The sequence below is a fragment of the Lithobates pipiens genome, unplaced genomic scaffold, assembly GCF_037356315.1.
Source record: "Lithobates pipiens isolate NorthernLeopardFrog02 unplaced genomic scaffold, aLitPip1_a1.2 Scaffold_18, whole genome shotgun sequence".
NCBI classification, from domain to species: domain Eukaryota; kingdom Metazoa; phylum Chordata; class Amphibia; order Anura; family Ranidae; genus Lithobates; species Lithobates pipiens.
In genome coordinates this window covers 66,555,222-66,580,342 of record NW_027507758.1, presented here as the reverse complement: position 1 = coordinate 66,580,342, position 25,121 = coordinate 66,555,222, and the positions used below count along the sequence as shown (strand labels likewise).

Here is a 25,121-nt window from a genome sequence, read left to right as displayed (position 1 = left end):
CAGGTTTTCTTCTAAGAGTGCCCTATATGTGGATCCATCCATCTTCCCATCAACTCTGACCAGCTTCCCTGTCCCTGCTAAAGAAACGCACCTTCACAATATGATGCTGACACCACCATGTTTCATGGTTGGGATGGTGTGTTCAGGGTGATGTCCAGTGTTGGTTTTCAGGTTTTTAGGCCAAAATTTTGGTCTCATCTGACCAGAGCACCTTCTTCCACGTGTTTGTTGTGTCCCCCACATGGCTTCTCGCAAACTGCAAACGGGACTTCTTATTTCTTTCTTTTAACAATGGCTTTCTTCTTGCCACTCTTCTATAAAGGCAGATTTGTGGAGTGCACAACTAATAGTTGTCCTGTGGACAGATTCACCCACCTGAGTTGTGGATCTCTGTAGCTCCTCTGGAGTTACCATGGGCCTCTTGGCTGCTTCTGTGATTAATGCTCTTCTTGCCCGGCCTGTCAGTTTAGGTGGACGGCCATGTCTTGGTAGGCTTGCAGTTGTGCCATTCTCTTTCCATTTTCGGATAATGGATTGTACAGTGCTCCATTAGATGTTCAAAGCTTGGTATGTTTTTTTATAACCTAAGCCTGCTTTGAACTTCTCCACAACTTTATCCCGGACATGTCTGGTGTGTCCCTTGGCCTGCATGATGCCAACCTCTGAGGGCTTCACAGAACAGCTGTATTTATACTGAGATTAAATTACACACAGATGGACTCTATTTACTAATTAGATGACTTCTGAAGGCAATTTGTTCCACTAGATTTGACTTTTTCAAGGCACTGTAGGTGCCCTTTGTTAGTAGGGAAATATTAGATCCTCAGTTGGGGTTTAATTGCTTCTGGTGCTCCATCGAGGAGATTTCCATTCACTTTCTGCTCCTGGTTCAATGGGGAGATTTGTTGCAATACAATATATTGGAGGTTTTAGTCTTCCTGATGTAGCAATGTGGATGACAATTATAAAGTACAGTGATCCGTCGGTATTTCTATGCATCGCATATCCCTCTAGTGCCCAGTACTATCAACTGACATTATGTTTTTGAGCCAAGCTAAAGGGATTGTAGGATGAATAGATCCTCAGACTGATAATTGCATTGCATGACTCTGTAACTGGACTACATATACCAGGAATCTTTGCTACCATCGCAGAGATTGCTGGAAGGAACTATATAAGAAGCCAAAGCCCTGCTCTGCGCTCTCTTCCTCCTGGGCCTGACGCGAGAAGGACCACTCCATGCATCTGAGAGAGGTTGTGGCCTACCACGCGGTGTATCACATTCCAACCCAGATGAGAAGGGCCTAGCATTGCTTGCTGTTTGTCAGACATCCATTCAGCACTACTTCGGTCGCCCGCCAACATGTGTTGTGAGCTTTGCATCAGGGGATCGATACGGCGGATCCGCTGCTAGTGTGTTGCAACGGGAACTGCTGTTCGGAGGGCTTTAAATTGGACTGGTCTTTGGTCAAATTTTTTTCTCATGGGTTCACTGGGACACTTTGCACAGACATCTTTACCTTGGGAGTACTTTACTGAACCTATCTTGAACACTGTGCATAGACACCTTTAGCTTCCACCATTTCAAGAAACCTTATTGTGTCAGGTGGGTTGGAATGTTCATCAGGTCATGGCAGTGCAGGTAAGCAGGTAAATCCAAGCAGCCCTTAGTGGGCCGTTCTACACTTTCAATACTATAAAGTGTTTTAATGCTGCTGTGTCTGTGTTTCAGACATATCACCATGCCATAGCTCCCAACTGTATGTCCACTTCTCATGTTAGCATGTTGATAAGCATTACATAGTTTATGAACTATGCTCTGCCAATAGACTTGTACTAAAAGTACTTGCATCACTAAAGACCTATTCACACTAGACTGCAGTATGCTGCATGAAACTGTGTTGATTCATGCTGCATTAGGCTGACTATTTAAAATGAAATGTGCATAAAACAGTGCATGAGAATATAGTTGTAGGTCAGCCTGTCGTGCTAACCTGCTGAGGCTGCACGGCCCTGAGCTGCCACACATCAACAAACAAACAAGTGCAGGGAGAAAGGAGAGGAAGAGACACTGAAGGGCTGCACCCACAGCTGCCAGAGGAGAGTCCTGCCCACAGCAGAGAGGAGGAGGGCGATTGGGTGCAGGGCAGCTTGGAAAGCCATCCCAATAGCCCAGGAAATGCAGGGGTTACTGGACAATGTAGTTCCCAGAAAAGCAGTCATTGATCAAGCAAAGCTGTGTGGGACTACAAGCCCTAGAGGATTACAGAGTACTGCAAAAAAGGGAGAGTGCTAGAAACACACATCGCTGAACAGTCTTGTGTGGAGAAAGCCAGGAAGAAATACACGCCCGGAGCAGAGGCGGAAATGAATCAGTAAAGGGCATACATGACAGGGTGATAAGGGGAACCAGTCAGCGAGGTTAATCTATTTTAATGTTAGCATGGTCCGTCCTTGCACTTATCTTATTGGCCCAGAGGACGGTGTGATGGGGAGGGGCCAGGAGTTCAGTTGTTCAGAAGGGGAGGTCCCAGCTCACTTGCTGAGAGATAATCGTCAGAAGAGCATACTTCCCACCTGCCCTTCTTATTATTGATTTTACGGTTGTACTGTTTGGCGGTTGGGGTCCTTGACGGAGGTCTATTTATGGTTATTGGGAAAACGGTGGGAATCCGTCTGCGATATCGAGTCCTCAAGTGTGTGCGGTACAATTCATATTGGTGTTAAGACCGGTGAGTGTCTGAGGTCAGCTGGTTTAGGCTCTGAAGTGGCTGGGCTCAGACACAAACAATTGGCAATGTGGCACCGTCAGGGACCTTGAATCTTGATAGCTGGATAAGTTATGTATGGTTATGTTATGTTTTATAAAGAAAGTGTATGTTTAATAAAAGGCCGTGTTTGGCCAGTTTAACTCCACTTATGTTTTGTGTGATCATTCCTGATGAGTAAAGGGGGGTAATTGGGGCAGACATAGGTAGGGGCAGTCTCAGGTGAGCTCTTACCTACCCTAGTCAAGAGCTGGGCTGCTGAGGCAGGTGACGCTGCTGAGTGCCAGTGCTTTATTGTATTACTGGATCAGGACTGAACTGTTGCTTCTGAGACCACTACTGCCAGAAGGACACATGAGCCTACAGGTGATAGCTTGCCCACCATGGTCGGTGAGAAACTGCTTACTGTTTTCTTGCCCAGGTGGGATCTCATTGAAGCTGTGGCATACAGATCTGTGTTACCACAGGACTGCAAGGCACAGCAAGCTGCAAGAGATTGAATCTGTACCCATAACATCTGCCATTTCACCAGGAGTTGATGCTACAGTATTTAGAGATGTTGCCATCTCCCTCAGAGACCACAATAGTCACGCTGCTCATGTATACACTGTTCTGTACACCCATGAGAATGAGGACCTTATGATGGGATTCAGAGTAGTGAGAGGCCTCTGGCCACCATCTATGCTTTACTCCTGTTTAAAAAGACAGGGCCACCCTTTTCTGGGATCCCAAAAGATTTGTTTTGAGGAATATTTAGCTTTTCTTTTACGTTTAAGTTTACAAAAACTCTGTTAGGAGCAGTCCAACTTATGCTTGGACCCCAACACAGGCCACCGACTGGTATACTTCTGGCCAGGAGAACAATGAGAAAGGACTTTGACTTTATAGCCCCTGTGTGTATATATATATCCTATATTTAGGTCAGGGCCTTTTGATACCTCTGTTCACCCATGTTTGTTATTGTTGTTTCTGCATTTTCTCTGCTGGGCATGAAGTCTGAACAAACAGCTTTTCCTTCAGCCTTAGTATGTCAGAGAGTGCGGTACTTCCTGAAGGGTCTTTATTCATTTGAAATAGGGAACCATATATCAGCAGCTCCTTTAGGGGTAAGGGATACATGCTGAATTTTCTTTCAGTGCACTGCACACCAACATGCTGACACATGTTGCTCAGACAAGGTCCACCATAGTCACTGGAAGCTGGTCCAGGGTGGAGATGAGCTCAGGTGTCCTCTGAATTTATCTCTAACCCAAACTCCACACTTCCACTTTTTTGTACTCTAATGAACTGTGTGCTGGGTCATTGCTCATCTCTAGGGCAATAATAACCAAGCCCTTCTGCGATAAGTTTATGTAGACAGGGAAAGCCTGAAAAAAGGTGGAGGATAGCAACAGCGCTGAGAAGAAAATCAGGTAAAAAGACTGTAAAACACTAATCTATGGAAAATAACATGGCCATTTTTTTAAGGTACAGCATGCATTTCCAAACAAAATGTCATCCAGTCATGGTTTAGATCTACTTTAACCTAAGCCCTAAGGCCGCGTACACACGCGCGGACTGTTCGCCCAAATTTGTCCGTCCAACAGTTTCGGCAAACAGTCCGCTCAAACTTAGCATGGACGGACATGGCCACACACGACGGACGAACAGTTTGCTGAAACCGTGCGCGATGACGTGAACGGCACGTACGACGGGACGAAAAATACGACGTCCTATACACTGCATTATAGCTTTCGGCGTGAAAATCCTTTCTGAGCATGCGTGCAACTTTGTTTGACGAACAAGCCTACACACGAGCGGACTGTTCGCTGAAACAAGGTTTCAGCGGACAGTTTTATGGAATTTCCGAAAAACCTTGTCCGTCAAACTGTCCGCTAAAACTGTCCGCTGAAAGCCCACACACGAGCGGACTGTCCGCCCAAACACTGTTCAGCGGACAAAGTTGGGCGAACAGTCCGCGCGTGTGTACGCGGCCTAACACTGGCTTAACCCTTTTCGACCATGTTTACCTATTACTGTAGGTGCCGAAAAGTAAGCACAGTCATGCACAAATATCTGCGCTAAAACTTTTGATCGTTGCACTAAGGTCAGCTTATGACTGGATGTTAGTGCTAAAATCAAGTAATCGCCATGAAAATCATATTCAAATTTACTTAAAAATTCTTGTTATTACAAAATAAATGCCTCAAATGCTGATTTTTTTCCTTAAATCATTTTTACTGATAATAACTTAAATCATAAAAAAGTGTTTTCCGACTTTTCCTACGGGCTGTCTCCACATCGATCTATGGGAAGGGCAGCAGTTTGAAAAAGTAATCTGTAATCTTGTTCTTTGAAAGACAAAGTTCCTTAACAAGCAAAGAGCACACAGATGTGCTTTTTAGAGAGCATTTTACTTATTTTCTCCCTAGAAAACTAGAACAAATCTAGTTTATAAATCAAACACTCAGCAAGAAAGGCATTACCATTAGGGAACATTGCAAGGTGATATTAGATATTAGAGCATTGTGGATAATTTTCCCAGCCATAATTGGACCTCCAGCTGTAGCAGATAATGAAGATAGCCAGGAGAACATCAGGTCATCAAGCCCCCCCGAACTGGCTTGAAAGCTGAGTGTGATTTACCTGGTAATTACACACCATGTGTTATTGTTCAAACATATGTATGGCGAAACAGAGGCAGATCTGGGAAGAGTGCCATCGTGCTGCCTATCAGCTCTTTTTATTTAGAAGCTTGTAATAAGAGAGAGCATAATACCGGCAGATTCCACTTAAAGGGAAGTTATTGCCTTGTTAGCAAGGTGAATCTTCAAATGTCATACATAGCAATGGAAAATGAGGATCTGTATACTTACACCTGTCCTAATTTTAATGCAACAGTACTGAATCTCGTTGGCATAGCTATGGGATGTGGGTGAGACAGAGACGAAAGCTGAGACTGCGTAAATCAACAAAATATTGATCACTGAAATCTTAAAGTGTACAGGTAATTTATTGTAGGATGCCCTGACCATCCCTAGCCCTTCTTCCAGTCTTATACTCAACTGTCCCCTATCCAGGGAGATATCACCCCTAGAGCTGCTCAAAAATCTCATGTATGTGCTGTGCGTTCTCCATTAAATCCCATGAAGAGGTGGTACTCTGAATGACAGAGTACGAACTGACCATAAGATTAAATAGACAAGCAGCTGGATAGTTTCAGAGCAAAATCTCCCTGGATCAGGGACAGTTGGATAGAAGCCGGGGGGGGGGGGGGGGGTTGATAGGTACGCTTTAACATGGACCTGCGCATTCAAGTCAAAGCATTTCACTTTAATGCCAACCTCAACAGCAGCGCATATTCCTCAGACAGCCAGCAATATGTAGGAGGATTGCTGGTACCTGCAATCCTCCATGAAGCCACCAAAGTATTAGAGCATCGCCTTAATGGATTTTCCTGTTAATGGACTTCATAGTTTCATAGTTTCATAGTTAGTAAGGTTGAATAAAGACATCAGTCCATCTAGTTCAACCTGAGTGTCTACAATTGTCCCTATCCATGTACTTTACACATTCACATGGGTCCCTACCCACAATCCAAGGTCCCCATTCATACACTAGGGCCAATTTTGGACAGACACCAATTAACCTACCTGCATGTCTTTGGTTTGTGGGGGGAAGCCGGAGTACCCGGAGGAAACCCACGCAGGTACAGGGAGAACATGCAAACTCCAGGCAGGTAGTGTCGTGGTTGGGATTTGAACCTTCTTACTGCTAGGTGAGAGTGCTAACCACTACACCACTGGGCTTCATCTTGTACAGGTATGCTGGGGCAGCCGCAAGCCTGTAGTTAGGGACTAGGAATGTTAGGGAATTGACCGTACTATATATTGAACTGTTATATTGTGGTTTTCATCATCCTGTATTTTTCAAGTAAAGTTTTTGTTCAACTTTGCCTTATCTGAAGCTACTAAAGGAGTGCAATGCAAGCAACCAGCACATATACTGTAGTTACAGCTCGGGTCAATAAACATATCCGGGTATGAAAACACAGTACAAAGTTATAACAGTGTAAAGGCACATGTGGTTACCAAGGGGAATGAAGGGTTCTCCAACAGCCTGTCGTTAAGCATGTATATGAGGCAGGTGAGATCTAGGGAGATATTATCGGCAATCCTCCAGCAGCGATTTGTCTCCCATAGATACGGGAGCAGATCTGCGCCGCCAAGGCCCTCAACCTGTGCACAGGTACAGAAAACAAAGAGTTAAATTAAGTGCATGCATGGAGTCCATGCTAGGTGCACAGTAGGACCCCATACTTTACTGGGAATGAAGTAGTGGTGATAATCTGGACAGGTAGAGAGGGCATTGGCTCTACATGTCCCTCCAAAATACAAAAAGTGACCATAGTGATGATGAATACACCAAGAGAGTTTTCTAGAGTTTGTTACTGGGAGTGAGGTAGCGGTGATACTCTGGACAGGTGGACAGGGCATTGGCTCTGCATGTCCCTCCAAAATGCAACAAGTGATCATAGTGATGATGAATACACCAAGAGCGTTTACTAGAGTTTGTTCATGCTTGTCATCTACTGGGTCATGGGCTTGGCTCAAGTAAAGGTACCCCATGTGTATAGCAGTGACCCTGTACAAATTATTAGATTGTAAGCTCTTCTGAGCAGGGCCTCTTAATCCACTTGTATTATATTATAACTATATTGTCTCCCTTTTATATTGTAAAGCTCTGTGTAAACTGTTGGCGTCATATATATTCTGTATAATAATAATAATAATACAAAGTGACTGGGGTAGCCCAGTGAAACCCACCCTGGGGTAGGCCTTTCATGTGACCCTTGCTTGGCACCCAACAAGTATGGAAACATGGAGGAGGTACCACCCACCTACCCCCTTACAAGTTGAATACTCAGGCACCAGTGTCAGTGGAGAGACAGTCCTCAGCCCTGAGTAAGCTCAGAATAACATTTACTTGAGGCCTCTACAGGACTTTCCTTCCTGAGGGAGCAAAGGAATGGTGGGTATAGGTTGTATTGAGGGCTGATTTTAAATACTTTACTGGGCTAAGCAAAGTTTCATTTTAAGCATAGTATTATATCCTATGGCATTTATTAACAAATTCCTTGTGAACCTGTAGCTGTTTAATGTAGATTGCCCAATTAACAATGCCTGGCCTCCCAAATAAAGTGGGTACTTACACAGAGCTGAGGGCAAGCAGTTGGAGTCAAAGGCATGGATGTAGACACCTCCATAACTCCGGCAGAGTTTGGTTTGGATAGATTTTCCTAGCTTATCTTCATTGTTCCCCCTGAGACATGTTACATATCCCGCAGCACTCCCTCTCCCTTGGGCACAAATTCACCAGATTCAAATCTGCATGAGTAAAAATCTTCTGTTGAAAATATTGTTTAGTGCCTGTGTCGTGCATTCGTGGTCACCTGCCATCTGCTGCTTGTAAATAGGTATGAAGATTTTTGGCCAGGCTGCCATAAACCCAGATTTCCTATGCATGTGTCCAAAGGTTTCTCTAGCATTCCATATCACTCACTAGAAATAGATGACTGTACCCTCATATGTAGGCAGACCCTATAACAGACTTGTAATTATTCTCCATGAGACAGTTCACTGCAACTTTCAATCTCCATTCTCATTACATCTCAGACACCCACTTCCAATGAGATGCCAGGCATTGTTATCAGAGGCTTTCTACATTAACAAGTTATGGGTTTGAAGTTTTTTTTTTTTAAAAAGGGCTCTCATTAAAATAGTTTAACTTTTAATTCATCCTGCAGGATGCAAAGTCCATATAGTATTTGCTCCTATTTGGGTCAGCGGCCCCCTTGTGGATTAAAAAAGCCCCTATTTTTCTTACTGTTGGTCTACTCCATTCTTAAACCTAAATTATGGCCATTCCTGTGGGGAGTGGGGATACAGCCAGCACTGAGCCCTATCTCATTTCAAAGACAACTGTTCTTTTCCGAAGGCAACACTACTGATCATTCATTCATAGTGGTAAAAGATCATTCGACTCTGTGTCTATCTGTGGCTGCTTGTACACATACACAACCAACAGTGAATGGATCACACAGCCCCGCAGTACTTTGTGATCTTTTACTTTTTTGAATAAATAATTAGCACTGCCATGTATAACACAATACTGCATAAACACACAGCACCCCAGGCTTTGTGATCTTAAGTAAATGGTAATGCTGGTTTTCATTTCCTTTTTAGCAGTATGGTTGGATGGGGAAACATAACTGTCCCACCGTGCTGCTAGAAGCTTACTGTTTAGCAATGACAGAAGGGATTCCACTTATGCCGCGTACACACGACCGGACTTTCTGGCAGACTAGGTGCGAAGGGATTAGTCCACCGGACAATCCAATCGTGTGTGGGCTAGTCCGATCGTTTTTCGAAAAAAAAAATCTGACGGACCTAGAAATAGAACATTTCAAATCTATCCGACGGACTCAATTCTGACGGACTAAAATCAGGAAAACCGTTCGTCTGTGTGATGGTCCGATGGACCAAATACGATGCAAGGGAAGCTATTTGCTACTGGCTATTGAACTTCCTTGTTTAGTCCCGTTTACATCATCACATTCAAAAAGAATGGACTTTCGAACGGACTTAGTTCATGTGTAGCCAAGTCTGTTCAATCATTCAGAAAGTCCGTCGGAACTCAGCCGAAAGTCCGTCAGGAAGACCGTTTGACCTAGTCTGCCGGGAAGTCCGGCCATGTGTATGCGACATTACATGCACTTGGCCCCCTAAATGATTAACTAAAACTTTTAGAAGTCAAGTAAAACTTCTTTAAATTAACTGCATAGTCAGGAGGTGTTGAGGCTGCCGTTACTAACCTGTCCTCTTTAGTTCCTCGACTTGCACAGTTATCCAGTGGCCACAGATTCAAATGGCACCATGTTCTATATGCATTTGGTTTCCTAAAAGATTGAATAATATTTTTAGAAATCTGACAAGATTTATTATAAAAAAAAATCCTGATGTCAGGAAGTCTGGAGGCTGCCATTTCTAACTTCCTTTCTTCAGTTCCTCAACCAGTCTCCAGTAGCATGTCTCCAGTGGCTGCCATCGTTTCTAAGTCCAAGAACCACAACAAGTATACAGATTAGGAGGTAGGACTTCACTCTATGACTTTTTTGATCTGTATACTGGTTCCAGGTCAGTGGTTTAAAGTTAAGGCCAAAGACAGAAGATGGAATCCACCATATTTTTGTTAGTAAAGGTCCCCTTTAAGACATGGCATTGGATGTGATACTGTTGCTTGATTTATTGTCATTAAACAAACATTGCAACTATTCTAATGGTAGAAATAAGACCAATTTACCCGCTCAATTTATAAATCTGCCAAAGAAAGGGAAAAAAAAAAGCTCTACAGATAATCCTATAAATTTGATTACTTTGCATATCTCTTACTACATCTTCTCTTTGTGCTCGCTTTTTCTCTCCGTCACGATGTCTCCTGGACACAATCACTTCATATAACAGCACGTTACCTTTTTCATGGATTGTGTGTGGAAGAAAAATTAATAAAGGCTCAGAATCCATTTGGGGTTTGAACATTCTTCATTTGTTAGACTAACTATTGTAAGCTGAAATCATGCATTCTAAGAGCTAAACTCTGGTGTATAAAAATATCAGTAAACCTGCGGCTTCCTTTTCAAGGCTAAAATATTTCTTTGTCTTCTTTTATCATCTCAAATTATTGTACTTTGAAAAATGTACACCGAACAAAATGTAACTGGGAAATAGGAATACTATTTCCCTGATGAAGTGAGTACAGGCTTACAAACCTGGTTGGGATAGCAGAAGAAATGTATTCAAATGTTTCACCTATTGGAGGCAATATGGCCTTCCTTTGGTTTCATCTTGGTTATTCATCAGATCACCAGTGCATCTTGGTGTTGGTAAATCCTTCTATTATGAGTTTTCCAAGTGTCACTTATGTACGTAGATTAATTTGAATGTTTTAGGCTAGATTCAGACAAGCCTGCACGGTAAAATGCTGCATTTTACCATGCAGCTAGCATGGAAGTTCAATACCCAGTAGCCAATAGCTTCCATCTCCTAGTTGAATCTGAGTATGCGTGAGTTTTTGCACGTCGAAATTGCATACACACGATCGGAATTTCCGATAGAAAGTTTTCCCGTTGGAAAAATTGAGAACATGCTCTCAATTTTTTGCTGTCAGGAATTCAGGCAGCTAAAGTCTGATGGAGCATACACACGATTGCATTTTCCGATGAAAAGCTGTTATTGGTCTTTTGCTGGCGGAAATTCCAATCGTGTGTACACAGCATAAGACCATAGTTACATAGTTAAAATGTTACAAAGTTAGTAAGGTTGAATAAAGACACCAGTCCATCCAGTTCAAACTGAATGAGTGTGGGTGCGTGTCTACAATCGTCCCTATCCCTGTACATTGTGTCTCATTAAGATGCTCATCTATTATTATTATTTATTTAAGGTACCCATATAGCACTGTCAATTTACACAGCGCTCCACACTTACATCGCACACTCACATTGGTTCCTACCCTCAAGGAGCCCACAATCCAAGGTTCCCAATTATATACTAGTTATATGTAGGGATGAGCCGAACACCCCCGGTTCGGTTCGCACCAGAACTTTCGAACGGACCCCACGTTCGTTACGAACGTTAGAACACCATTGAAGTCTATGGGACTCGAACGTTCGAAATGAAAAGTGCTAATTTTAACGGCTAATATGCTAGATACTGTCCTAAAAAGGGTTTGGGGACCTGGCTCCTGCCCCAGGGGACATGGGTCAATGCCTAAAATGTTTTTAAAAATGGCCGTTTTGGCGGGAGCACTGATTTTAATGACGATTAAAGTGAAAAAAAAAGTGAAATATTCCTTTAAATATGGTGCCTGGGGGGTGTCTGTAGTATGCCTGTGAAGTGCCACGTGTTTCCCGTGTTTAGAACAGTCCCTGCACAAAATGACATTAAACGGAAATAACACCATTTAAAACTGCTTGCGGTTTTAATGTTATATCCGATTCCTGCAATATGGTTGAAAATCATTGAGAAAAATGGCATGGGTAGCCCTCCCTGCCCATTACCAGCCTATTTGGGTCTTGTACGCATATTAAGGGGAACCCCGTACCCATATTAAAAAAAGGAAATGCGTGTGGCCCCCAGGCCCTACATACTCAGAACAGCAGTATACAGGCGGTGCAAACAAGACAGGGACTGTGTAGGTTTGTTGTGTTAAGTTGAATCTGTTTGTAATTTTCAACTGGTACATTTTTAAAGTGTAGCTCCAGTCAAAAAAACAATTTTTAAGCTTTTTGGAAAACATAGGGAAGGGTTATCACCCCTGTATAATTTGTTTTGTCGTCCATCTTTTTTCATCTCACTTGCTGTTGTCTCCTTGCATTTGCAAGTAGGAGATGTTTGTAAGTTGGATGTTTGAAAGTAGGGGCCTGCCCTATATGCTCTGCAGAAATGGCGGAACAAGGTGTTGGTTTTGCCACAACATTGTAAGCCCTCAAAGTGACTCTTGGTGGGCGCTGGAGCGCCCTGCTGTGAACGATTATATCAAGAATTGTAATTACATGCCATTGTTGAACAGTGGTAGAAAAATTGACCTTTGGTGGTTGTGGTGCTGGTGCCACAACACTATAAGTCCTCACCATTACTCTGGGTGGGCACAGGAAGGGGCCCTCCTGTGAAATATTATATCAAGAATTGTAATTACATGTCCCTGTTAAACAGGGGCAGAAAAATTGGGCCTTAGGCACTGGTGCTGGTGCCACCACACTGCAACCTCTGCCATATAATTACAAATGACATTTGTTCTGCCTATGAAGCAATAAAATATTAATTTAAGTGGGAGTTTAATGTAGTGGTACTCTCTGAGAGGCGCTTTAAATGAAAAGTATAACATACAGTGGCAGTGCGTCCGTAAAGGGCGCAGGAGTGCTGCCCCCTCTCTTCTGTCACCGCTCTATCACCATAGATAGATTCATGCCTTGCATGAATCTATTTATAGTCCCCGCTGACACCCCCTATTCAGGTGTCGGGCCCCTTTTCTGGCGCTGGGCACCTGAATTATAGTGATGTTTTTTTTTTTTTTTGAAGCACCTGATTAGAGCCGTAGACTCTAATAGGCACCCAAAAAGGTGAACAGCGGGTGCAATGCTGTGCGTTTGCTGCTCACTGAATTGTTTGTTAGCAAAGCGAAGGAATTCACTTTGCTAACACTGAACTACCTCTCAGCCAATCAGGTGCTCGGGTCTGTTGTCTGTCACCCGATTGGCTGAAACATCAGACGCTGTGATTGGACGCCTGATAGAGAGGACGGAAGAAGACATCAAGGAGCACGCAGGACACCGCCACTGACCCGCTGCGAGACAGGCAAGTGCCGGGGTGATACACACTGCCAGCATTTGATGGGGCACAGTTGCAGCGGCAAATGATGGGCACACTGGCAGCATTTGATGGGGCACAGGAGCGGCAATTGATGGGTACACTGGCAGAAATTGATGGGCATACTGGCAGCAATTGATAGGTATGGTAGTTGGCACAATGGCTGCTCTTGATGGGCATAGTAGCTGCCTTTGATGGGCACAGTGGCTGCGTTTCATGGGCATAATGGCAGCATTTGATGGGCACAGTGGCTTGCGTTTGATGGCACAGTGGCTGCATTTGATGGGCACAGTGGCGGCGTTTGATGGGCACAGTGGTTGCATTTGATGGGCACAGTGGCTGCGCTTGATGAGCACAGTGGCTGCGTTTGATAGACACAGTGGTTGCATTTGATGGGCACGGTGGTGGCAATTGATGGGCACAGTGGCTGTGGTTGATGGGCACAGTGGTTGCATTTGATGGGCACAGTGGCTGAACTTGCTGGGCACAGGGGCTACGCTTGATGGGCACAGTGGCTGCGTTTGATAGACACAGTGGTTGGGCTTGATCGGCACAGTGGCTTAGTTTGATGGCACAATGACCGCAATTGATTTTCTTTTTTCAGTTTGTTTGCGCCTCCCCAAAAATTTTGAGCACCAGCCGCTAGTGGCACCAGTAGCTGCGTTTAATGAGCACAGTACTTGCGTTTGATGGGCACAGTGGCTGCGCTTGATAGGCACAGTGGCTGCGCTTGATGGGCGCAGTGGCTGCGCATAAAGATCAAGTAGGCTTTGTCCATTTAAGGGGTACATGAGACAGCATTTGCAGAGCGATCCAATTGATTGATATTGCAAAATCCTACTCTAACTCAGCACGCACTATCTCCTAACACTACTGACTGCAAGCTCTATTATAAAAGATAGATCACTAGCTATATAGGTGAGGTGAATATAGCGGTGTATACTGCGGTCAGGGCACACAGACAATAACCACTACACAACAGCAAGATAGAAAATCGGCCGAAAACGATCGGTGTGTACTGTGTTGAAGGTACACAGAACACCCACTGCTTCAGACGCCAACACACTACACGAGGCCGCCTCGATGGCGGCCTTATATAGTGTGGGTCGTGCACTGCACAGCCTGAGCTATGATTGGCCACAGGCATCCTGCCTGTGGCCAATCATGGCTCTCCTCGCTGCTGGCGCTGCGATTGGCCAAGCATGCGGGGTCACAGTGCATGCTTGGCCAATCATGAGCCAGCAATGCACTGCGCCATTGCACACGAATTTGACACGAACGGACCAAAATGTTCGGATTTCGCCGAACGGACGAACAGCCAATGTTCGAGTCGAACGTACGTTCGACTCGAACACGAAGCTCATCCCTAGTTATATACTAGGGCCAATTTTTGGACTGAGGCAATTAACCTACCAGCATGTCTTTGGAGTTCTACCACCTACCACCAGTTCTTGTTGCCAATTCATTGTTGCATTCTCTACCGTGCCCCATTTTCTGATACATGAAAACTATAATAGCAAACGTTTAGCAAACTGCTTGCACTTTCCTGGGTTTTGAGAAGAACAGACAGTCATAGGTTCTTGGGTTTAGTGGAGTTCACAAGTCTCATTTTCACTGCCACCGCTCCGAGTTCTTTCTAGTGTAGTGTCTCAGGAGTGCCTTTTGTATATGTTTTACCCTTAAATGAATGATTACTGTTCTAAAACAATCAATATTGGAAATATTGGCCATTGGAGTTTAATGGAAAATCACTTTTGATTTACATAGCAATGGGTTTAAAAAACGCATTAGAAAAATCATCGCCTTACCAAGTCGCTTGTATCATTCCTTATAAATGTCATGACTAAATACTGTACATAACTGCTTTCATGTCACATTATAAGATATGGAAAATGTTGATCAATTTTAATCAGAGGTTGTTTTGCATGAGTATAATATCACATATTTCCTCTTCTGTCAGTCCGGTAATTACTAATTCAGACTTGTTGCGGGGGGTTGTTGGAGTTTTTCAATACAAATGGATACATTAGGACATTATCCTTGTTACTCATCAAGATGGTAATTGTTATCTGGCTAGTTTATTAGAGAAATGCAGATCTCCTCTCCTTGATCATCGGTGAGTCATTAAGTTGATCAATTTTCTTCTACTGTTCAAAAGTCTGACAAACCTACAAGAAATCAGATTTGAAGGAGTTATTTGTGAAAATGTTTTCCCCACAATATTATTTCATTTTAATAACGCTACTGGTGTATAGTTGTTGAATGAAGTCTATGGAGAAGTCTGGGGGAAAAAAAGGGTATCAGCTGACTGCTTTCGGGCAGTGAAAGGGTTCAATTTGGTGTTATCGTTCTCAATCTCTCATGCTGGTCACTGGAAGTTCAACTTGGCACCTCATGGCAATGAACTCTCTGAGGATCTGAAAAAAAGAATTGTTGTTCTACATTAAGATGGCCTAGGCCAGGGGTGCTCAACCTGTGGCTCTCCAGCTGTTGCAAAACTACAAGTCCCATCATGCCTCTGCCTCTGGGTGTCATGCTTGTGGCTGTCGGAGTCTTGCTATGCCTCATGGGACTTGTAGTTCTGCAACAGCTGGAGAGCCAGGTTGAGCACCCCTGGCCTAGGCTATAAGAAGATTGCCAGAATCCCTGAAACTGTGCTGCAGCACGGTTGGCCAAGACCATACAGAGGTTTAACAGGACAGGAATATGAACATTATGTTCTTAAACATTCTTCTGTATCCCGATTTAGATAACAAAAATCTAGAAAATTGGATAAAGAAGAACATTGGTATTCCACAAAGTACAGTAATACCTCAGATTGCGTAGTAACACGGTTAACAAGAGTTTCGCTATACGAGCCATTACTTTTAATAAATCCTGACTCGGTTTGCGAGTGTTGTCTTGTAAAACTAGCAGGATTCAAGTCTCTGCGGTGTGCAGTACCACATTTGGCCAGAGGTGGGGAGGGGGCGCTGTTGACACTCAGAGACATTCCGATGCACTCGGAAACACTCGGAAATACTCCGTTCACGAGTGTTTCCGAAACTCTCCAAGGATTTCCAAGTTCATCCGAGTGGCTCTGAGTGGTCTCTGAGTAAGTGCTGATCTGAAGTACTGAAGGGGGGGGGTTTGCACTGGGGGGGTCTGCACTTAAGGGGGGTGTCTGCATTGAGGGGGGTCTGCACTTAAGGGGTGTTTGCACTGAGGGGGGTCTGCACTTAAGGGGGGTTTTCACTGAGGGGGGTTTGTGCTGAGAGAGGGGGTCTGCACTGAAGGGGGGTTTGCACTGGGGGTCTGCACTGATGGGGGGTTTGCACTGAGGGGGGTCTGCACTGAAGGGGGGTTTCACTGAGGGGGGTTGTACTGAGGGGGGTCTGCACTGAGAGGGGGTTTGCACTGAGGGGGGTCTGCACTGAAGGGGGGGGTTTGCACTAAGGGGGTCTGCACTGGGGGAAGGGGTCTCCACTGAAGGGGGTTTGCACTGAGGGTGGGTTTGTACTGAGGGGGGTCTGCACTGAAGGGGGTTTGCACTGAGGGGGGTTTGCACTGAAGGGGGGTTGCACTGAGGGGGGATTTGCACTGAGGGGGAGTCTTCACTGAAGGGAGGTATCTGCACTGAAGGGGGGCCTGCATTGAAGGGGGGTCTGTGTAACATGGTCAAGAGCTGTGGGGGGGCTGTATAATGTAAAGGGGTCCAGAGATGCAGGGGGCTGTGTAATGTAAAGTGGTCCAATGATGCAGGGTGCTGTGTAATGTAAAAGGGTTCAGAGGTGCAGGAGAGCTATGTAATGTAAAGGGATCCAGAAGTGCAGGGCCTGTGTAATGTAAAGGGGTCCAGAGGTGCAGGGGGACTGTGTAATGTAAAGGGGTCCAGAGGTGCAGAGGGCTATGTAATGTAAAGGGGTCCAGAGGTGCAGGAGGGCTGTGTAATGTAAAGGGATCCAGAAGTGCAGGGCCTGTGTAATGTAAAGGGGTCCAGAGGTGCAGGGGGACTGTGTAATGTAAAGGGGTCCAGAGGTGCAGGGTGCTGTGTGTTGTAAAAGGGTCCAGTTGGAGAGAGGGGGTACACAGTAGTAACAAAGAGATATTGAAGGATGCAGAGGTATACAGGGGGCATAGTGGGGTGTTTTTACATTTTAAAGTCGGGGCTACCAGATATTGGATCCGCCCCGGGTGCCAAATGCACAGGTAAGAGTCCATATTTTAAAAATCAGTAGCTGTAGTATTTGTAGCTGCTGACTTAAAAAAAAAATTGGCGGAACTCCGCTTTAATGCAAAGAATACATTAAGGTAAAAAAGTTTATCATTTACAACCCTTTTAAAGCAATGTCTCAGTTGGTCTAACGGCAGATGAAATTGGCACAGACACATTATTAATTACAGCACTTCAAACAATTTAACATTTATTGTACAGGTTAAAGTAGGGGTTGTAAAAGTGTGCATTGTTCACACCAGCACATGAAACTACATATTTATTACAACTGCGGAAAATAATTGCAGGGTATTGAAGCTATACGTATCGCAATGGCATTGTTCACACAAGTCAAATCATTTTAAAATACGATATAAACTGTAACATCTTAATATAGAGCTGTGATAGGGTATATGAAATGTGACAAATCAATTCATCAAGCCTGTTTTTTTTTTACATATCAAACTGCCAGGGCACTGCCCCAATTCTATAAAAATAGCTAAGATAGTCCAGCCTGCTTTGCCTTGCATTCAGTGTAGGCAGCCTCGGATGTCCGCTGCTCAATGGTGTGAGCACCTCCATACTTTCCTGTCCTCCAACGCCGCTACCATTGGTCACTGCCATTGTCTTGGGATCCCTTGGTGACAGGGTAATGTATGCTGAGGAATGTTGCCTTAGATAATTGTGTAGGACACAACAACAGAGCATGATGATATCTATTTTATGCATCGACATATTGATGCTTGTTAAAAGCAAGCGTAATCTGTTGGCCAAGATCCCAAAGGCATTTTCAACCACCCTGTGGGCCCTTGATAGTCTGTATTTGAAGATCCTTTGGTCCTGAGTCAGATCACGCATAGGGAATGGTTTCAATATGTTTTCAGTTAATGCAAACGCATCATCAGCCACAAACACAAAGTTCATGTTTTCACATGTGTCGTCACATGTGGGCAGGTTAAGGATTCCATTCAGCAGATGGTGATAGAGCTCTGTCTGCTGAATTACACTGCCATCAGAGTTCCGGCCATTCTTTCCTATATGCAGATATAAAAAATGATATTTGGCATCAACTATAGCGAGCATTATGATGCTATAAAAACCCTTGTAGTTAAAGTAATAGGATCCGGAGTTTGGTGGTTGTACAATGCGCACGTGTTTCCCTTCGATGGCTCCTCCACAATTGGGGAAATTCCACAGGTCCTTGAATTTATTTGCAATGTCCATCCACTCAGATGGGTTGCTTGGAAACTGTAGCAGGGAAAAAATATATAGTGTTTTAATATATTTTATATTTATTTCATACCTAAACTGAGTAATAAGCACTTGACTTAAAACTTTTATTTTTATCATTTTAACTTTGGATTAGAATATAATAGTCTACTATACTACAACTATATACTACATATCTGAACTATAGTGTGTGTATATACAGTGGTGTGAAAAAGTGTTTGCCCCCTTCCTCATTTCCTGTTCCTTTGCATGTTTGTCACACTTAAGTCTTTCGGAACATCAAACCAATTTAAACAATAGTCAAGGACAACACAAGTAAACACAAAATGCAATTTGTAAATGAAGGTGTTTATTATTAAAGGTGAAAAAAAATCCAAACCATCATGGCCCTGTGTGAAAAAGTGATTGCCCCCTAAACCTAATAACTGGTTGGGCCACCCTTAGCAGCAACAACTGCAACCAAGCGTTTGCGATAACGTGCAATGAGGCTTTTACAGCGTCCTGGAGGAATTTTGGCCCACTCATCTTTGCAGAATTGTCCTAATTCAGTTACATTAGAGGGTTTTCGAGCATGAACGGCCTTTTTAAGGTCATACCACAACATCTCAATAGGATTCAGGTCAGGACTTTGGCTAGGCCACTCCAAAGTCTTCATTTTGTTTTTCTTCAGCCATTCGGTGGTGGACTTACTGGTGTGTTTAGGATCATTGTCCTGCTGCAGAACCCAAGTTCGTTTCAGCTTGAGTACACGAACAGATGGTCGGACATTCTCCTTCAGGATCTCTTGGTAGACAGCAGAATTCATAGTTCCTTTTATAACGGCAAGTCTTCCAGGTCCTGAAGCAGCAAAACAGCCCCAGACCATCACACTACCACCACCATATTTTACTGTTGGTATAATGTTCTTTTTATGAAATGCAGTGCTCCTTCTACGCCAGATATACTTGGACACACACCTTCCAAAGAGTTCCACTTTTGTCTCATCGGTCCACAGAATGTTGTCCCAAAAGTCTTGGGGATCATCAAGATGTGTTGTGGAGAAATTGAGACGAGCGTTGATGTTCTTTTTGCTCAGCAGTGGTTTTCTCCTTGGAACTCTGCCATGCAGGCCATTTTTGCCCAGTCTTTTCCTGATGGTGGAGGCATGAACGCTGACCTTAACTGAGGCAAGTGAGGCCTGCAGTTCCTTGGACGTTGTTGTGGGGTCTTTTGTGACCTCTTTGATGAGTCGTCGCTGCGCTCTTGGGGTAATTTTGGGCGGCCGGCCACTCCTGGGAAGGTTCACCACTGTTCCATGTCTTCGCCATTTGTGGATAATGGCTCTCACTGTGGTTCGCTGGATTCCCAAAGCTTTGGAAATGGCTTTATAACCCTTTCCAGACTGATAGATCTCAATTACTTTCTTTCTCAATTGTTCCTGAATTTCTTTGGGTCTCGGCATGATGTGTAGCTTTTAAGGATCTTCTGGTGGACCTTACTGTGTCAAGCAGCTCCTATTTAAGTGATGCCTTGATTGTGAACAGGTGTGGCAATAATCAGGCCTGGGTGTGGCTAGAGAAATTGAACTCAGGTGTGGACAACCACAGTTATAGTATGTTTTAACAAGGGGGGCAATCACTTTTTCACACAAGGCCATGATGGTTTGGATTTTTTTTCACCTTTAATAATAAACACCTTCATTTACAAATTGCATTTTGTGTTTACTTGTGTTGTCCTTGACTATTGTTTAAATTGGTTTGATGTTCCGAAACACTTAAGTGTGACAAACGTGCAAAGGAACAGGAAATGAGGAAGGGGGCAAACACTTTTTCACACCACTGTATAGTATAGTGTGTGTGTGTATATATATATATATATATATACACACACACTATACTACTATATAAACCACTAAATAAAATAAAAATATGATAATATATGGAGGTAAGTTACCTTGCATAGTTTCTCTGTAGTGCATCGACAAGAAACTTGCAGGTTTCTGGTATGATTCTCCCCAGTGATTGTGGTGAAATTCCTGTTGAGAATTTGAGGTCCTGCAGACTTCTCCCGGTCGCCAGATCGCGTAGTTTTGCAATTAACCTCTGCTCCGGGCTGATTGGCTGCCTTTAGTAGGCAAGTATTTTCATGGGTTTGTACCTAACTGTATTTACCTTCTTTTCTGGGGGTAAGCCTAGGTTCACACTGAGTGCGGGAATGGAATCGTGTGAGTTCAGCTGAACTCGCAAGATTTCATTCCCGCATGTCAGTCCCGATTTTCAGGATGATTTCAGAGACATCTGTGCGGGTTTTTTGCAGAGATGTCAATGGAAATCGCACCCCGAGATCATCAAAAGCAGTACAGAAACTACTTTTGGAAATCGGTGAGGTGCCACAAATACGGCATTGTACCAATTAGGACAGTGCCATTGCCAGTAAATTGCAACAATGTGAACCAGGGCTAAAGCAAAGTTAAAGGAAACTTAAATTGACTGCGGCCCCTCAGCAATCCGAAACCTTTGTCTTTTGTGATTTTATTTTATTATTTTTCATCTTCCTATCTCATTGTAGCCTAGCCTTTCTTTTGTGCCTGTCTGAATGTCTGATTAAATCTATGACCAATGGCATATATATATGAGCAGGTTTTTGTATGCTCTTCTACAGATAGAGATCAGCAGAACAAAGAGAAGTTACTCCAAGCCATTGAAAAGTTCAAGAAGGAACTTCAGCATATCCATCCTACAGCTCATCATCGTCTACAAAGCAATTTCCTCGAACAAGGCAAGGTAGATGTTCTTTCTTCCCTCTAGAGTTGCACAGACCATGCTGAATTGCAATTTCCATTTCATAATCCTTTTATATTTATGATGAGAACACTCATCTCACAACATAATTCAAAATACACTAATGCCATGTCATAGAATTACAGACAGGTGCATTAACAATGCTAGTTGCATGGTGTGAAAATAAATAAATAAAGTAGTAGCCAAAAAGTTATAGCCAAAAACTGGATAACTTCTTTGCCTCCCACGTAGGATTCTTGGATATCATACATTAATGCTATTATCTCTTTCAACTGTTTACATACTGTACATATTATGTATGTCTCATTTGTTGAGGCTCCTGAGAAGAACATAACAAGGCTTCAAATAATGCTTCCTATTCCTAACTATAATAACATTATTTGTACAGTATATTTTATTCTTAACCACTTGCTTACCGGCCACTTAAGCCCCTTCCTGCCCAGGCCAATTTTCAGCTTTCAGTGCTGTCACTCTTTGAATTACGTGGTGATGCAACACTGTACCCACATGAAATTTGTATAATTTTTTTTCATACAAATAGAGCTTTCTTTTGGTGATTTTTAATCACTGCTGGGTTGTTTTTTTTGTTTTTGTTTTTTTGCTGAAAAAAAAAACAAAAAAGACTGAAAACTTTAAAAAAAAAAAAGTTTTTAATGTTTTTTTTTTTAATTATGCAAATAGGTCATTTTTCTCTTTCATTGATGTGCACTAATGAGGCTGCACTGATAGGCACTGGTAAGGCAGCATTAATGGGCACTGATAGGTGGCACTGGTGGGCACAGATGAGGCATCACTGATGGGCACTTATAGGTGGCACTGAAGGGCACTGATAGGTGGTACTGAAGGGCACTGATAGGCGGCACTGAAAGTAATTTTTCTTCTTCATTGATGTGTGCTAATGAGGCTGCACTGATGGGCACTGATAGCTTGATCTGATAGGCACTGATAAGACTGCACTGATAGACAATGATAGGTGGCACTGGTGGGCACTGATGAGGCAGCACTGGTGGGCATGGATAGGTAGCACTGATGGGTGGCACTGAAGGGCACTGATAGGTGGTACTGAAAGGCACTGATAGGTGGCACTGAAGGGTACTGATAGGCAGGACTGATAGGTGGCACTGATGGGCACTGGTAGGTGACACTGATGGGCAGCACTGATAGGTGGCACTGATGGGCACTTATTGACAGCACTGATGGGCACTAATAGGTGGCACTGGTGGGCATTGATAGGTGGCACTGGTAGGTGGAACTGATAGGCAGCACTGATATGCACTGGTAGGTGACACTGGTGGGCACAAATGAGGTGGCAGTGGCTCTCTGTGTGCGGGACTGATGTCCCTCTGACAGAAGCAGGTACAGCTATATCTTGACAAGAAATGTAATCCTTGGGGAAGATAGAATCCCCTCTATGCATTTCAGTCCTTTTTGGTTTTGATTTTAATAGGGGCACCGCAATAAGGGATCTAGAGTCTACAAGAATTTATAGCACAATAACAAACCAATATGTTTCTGAGGCCAGGTTTTACCACCTTCATCAAGGCTTAGAATGCTGTGTGAAATGAGCGGGCAAGGCTAACCTTGTTCGAAAGACAAATATCTGTGAACCACTGATGGAAACTTACATTGATAAATGAAGGTTTAAAGGACTATTCATTCATATTATATAGCATTCTTAGCCCTAAAGAAGGGGGTAAAGCCTGAATTAAATATTTTCAGAACTAGATCCTTCGGTGTGGTGCTCTTATTCACCCATAACTTATGCTGCGTACACATGATCGGAATTCCAGCCAGCAAAAGATTGAGAGCAGGTTCTCTATTTTTCAGTCGGAAAAAGTTCAGATTGTCAGTAGCAATTCCGACGTGCAAAATTCCTGCGCATGCTTGGAAACAATTTGATGCATGCTCGAAAGCATTGAACTTCATTTTCTCAGCTCGTCGTAGTGTTGTACGTAACCGCGTTCTTGACAGTCGAAAGTTCCGAGAACTGTTGTGTGACCGTGTGTATGCAAGCCAAGCTTGAGCGGAATTCCATCGGAAAAACCATCCAAGATTTTTCTGAAGGAAAATCCACTTGTGTGTACACAGCATTAGGCTAATCCTTATCAGAAACTAGATCTATTGCATTCCCCCAGATAAAGACTTTACTTTTCAGCCCTATGTATGAACAATTACAGATCCAAATCCTCCTATCGAAAAATTTCTAGGATTCAAAGATAGGCACATATTGAAGTTTATATTAGTCAGTGTCCTATCCTTAGAAAAATTAGTTGACCTTGTTTGATATTTGTCTATAGCTCTGTAGTTGGAGGTATAATGTATCAGCACAACATCCCTCTAAATATACATATTTTTCAAGTAAGAGTGGAATGGGATTTTAAAGGTGCCAAACAAATCCACCAAAAAGTACATTTAAAACATGTACTATTTATTAATAGAAAAGGTCAAATCAATAAGCACATACAAATTACAAGTACATTTAAGTAGTTGAGCAAGGAATATTGTTACATTGTATTGTTACATTGTACTGGATTCCAAATGCAGTTATGTCTTCTACATGTTTTGCCAAGTTGGCTTCTTCAGGAAGTATTAAAGTTCAACAGTACAACTATATAAAGAAAGTAAGTAAAATGAATACGTACACATGCAAATATACAGTATATACATCACATAAAAATTTCCATCACATACTAAGGTTCCCAGAGCTTCAACCCAGATGAAACCAGAAGAGACCAGAGAGCTGAGAAATGTGCACATGCTTCCCCACTCCCCGGACGGGGTAAATTTAGATATTTGTCTCTTTTTAACCTAAATAACTATGCAGATCATTGCTCTTTTTCTATTAATGACCATCAATGAATGGACCTTGAAGCGGCTACATCTTTTCAATCTACCTTTCAAATATTTTACAGGAACATCATGGTGACAAAGAGTTTCCAGTGTCTTCAATGAGCCAATATTTCAATTTATACAAGGAATCATCACTAGTTCTTGCTGCAAGAGACTTCCTGCAAGGGAATGAAAAGGGGACCCACCACTATAATAATGTGATGACCAGCAGAAGTCAAAGCCTTCCAAAGAAAAAAACATATAAAGACCCTCAGAAACAGACGTATAGTGGAGATCTTCTGGATAAACACGCCGCCAGTTTTACAAGTGTCAAGAAGCCCTTCAAACCGAGATTACTGAAAAAATCCACAGGTTCTTTTCTTTCAAAATATCGCTATTACAAGGCTCCTGCGAAGAGTGATAAAAAGTCCCCTCAGACTGACAAAGGTGGCATGTCCAATTTCACAGAAGTGTACAGGTGAGGTACAAGAAGGGGTATTTATATGGAAAAAATTATATACAGGGGTTGATTTACCAAAACTGGAGAGAGCAAAATCTGTTGATAAGAGGCTAAATAGATGCTAAAATATGTAAGTAGCTAGGGATAAGAGATTAGGGGTTTGTATATATTTTAGGACCCAGTGTTCCATACTAACACTGCAAATGAAATGTTTGTGAGTCCAGGCCCAGAGCAATGCCACATCATTGTAGAGAGGTTTGTAAAGATTCTATCTGTAATGTACTAGAAGATTGTATGTTCCAATATCTTTTATCCCTCATACTATTGTGTTCTCTTTTCATACCCCTTTCATACCCTTGAACAGGAACTGATCCAGGAGTAGTGATGGACGAACTTCCGACGGGACGTTTCGCGAACGCGAAACGCGAACGGGCACAAACGTTCGCGAAAACGACC

At 43.2% G+C, this 25,121-nt stretch overlaps 1 protein-coding gene across 1 annotated transcript in view; it reads left to right on the top strand.

Annotated features, from left to right (window-relative positions):
• LOC143986675 (spermatogenesis-associated protein 7 homolog) overlaps window positions 1-25,121 on the top strand; it is a 273,557-nt gene that overhangs the window by 172,160 nt on the left and 76,276 nt on the right. The window contains exons 5-6 of the mRNA XM_077485081.1: window positions 21,237-21,358; window positions 24,289-24,683. Of these exons, the coding sequence (XP_077341207.1) occupies window positions 21,237-21,358; window positions 24,289-24,683 (517 nt within the window). The remainder of the gene's footprint in view (window positions 1-21,236; window positions 21,359-24,288; window positions 24,684-25,121) is intronic.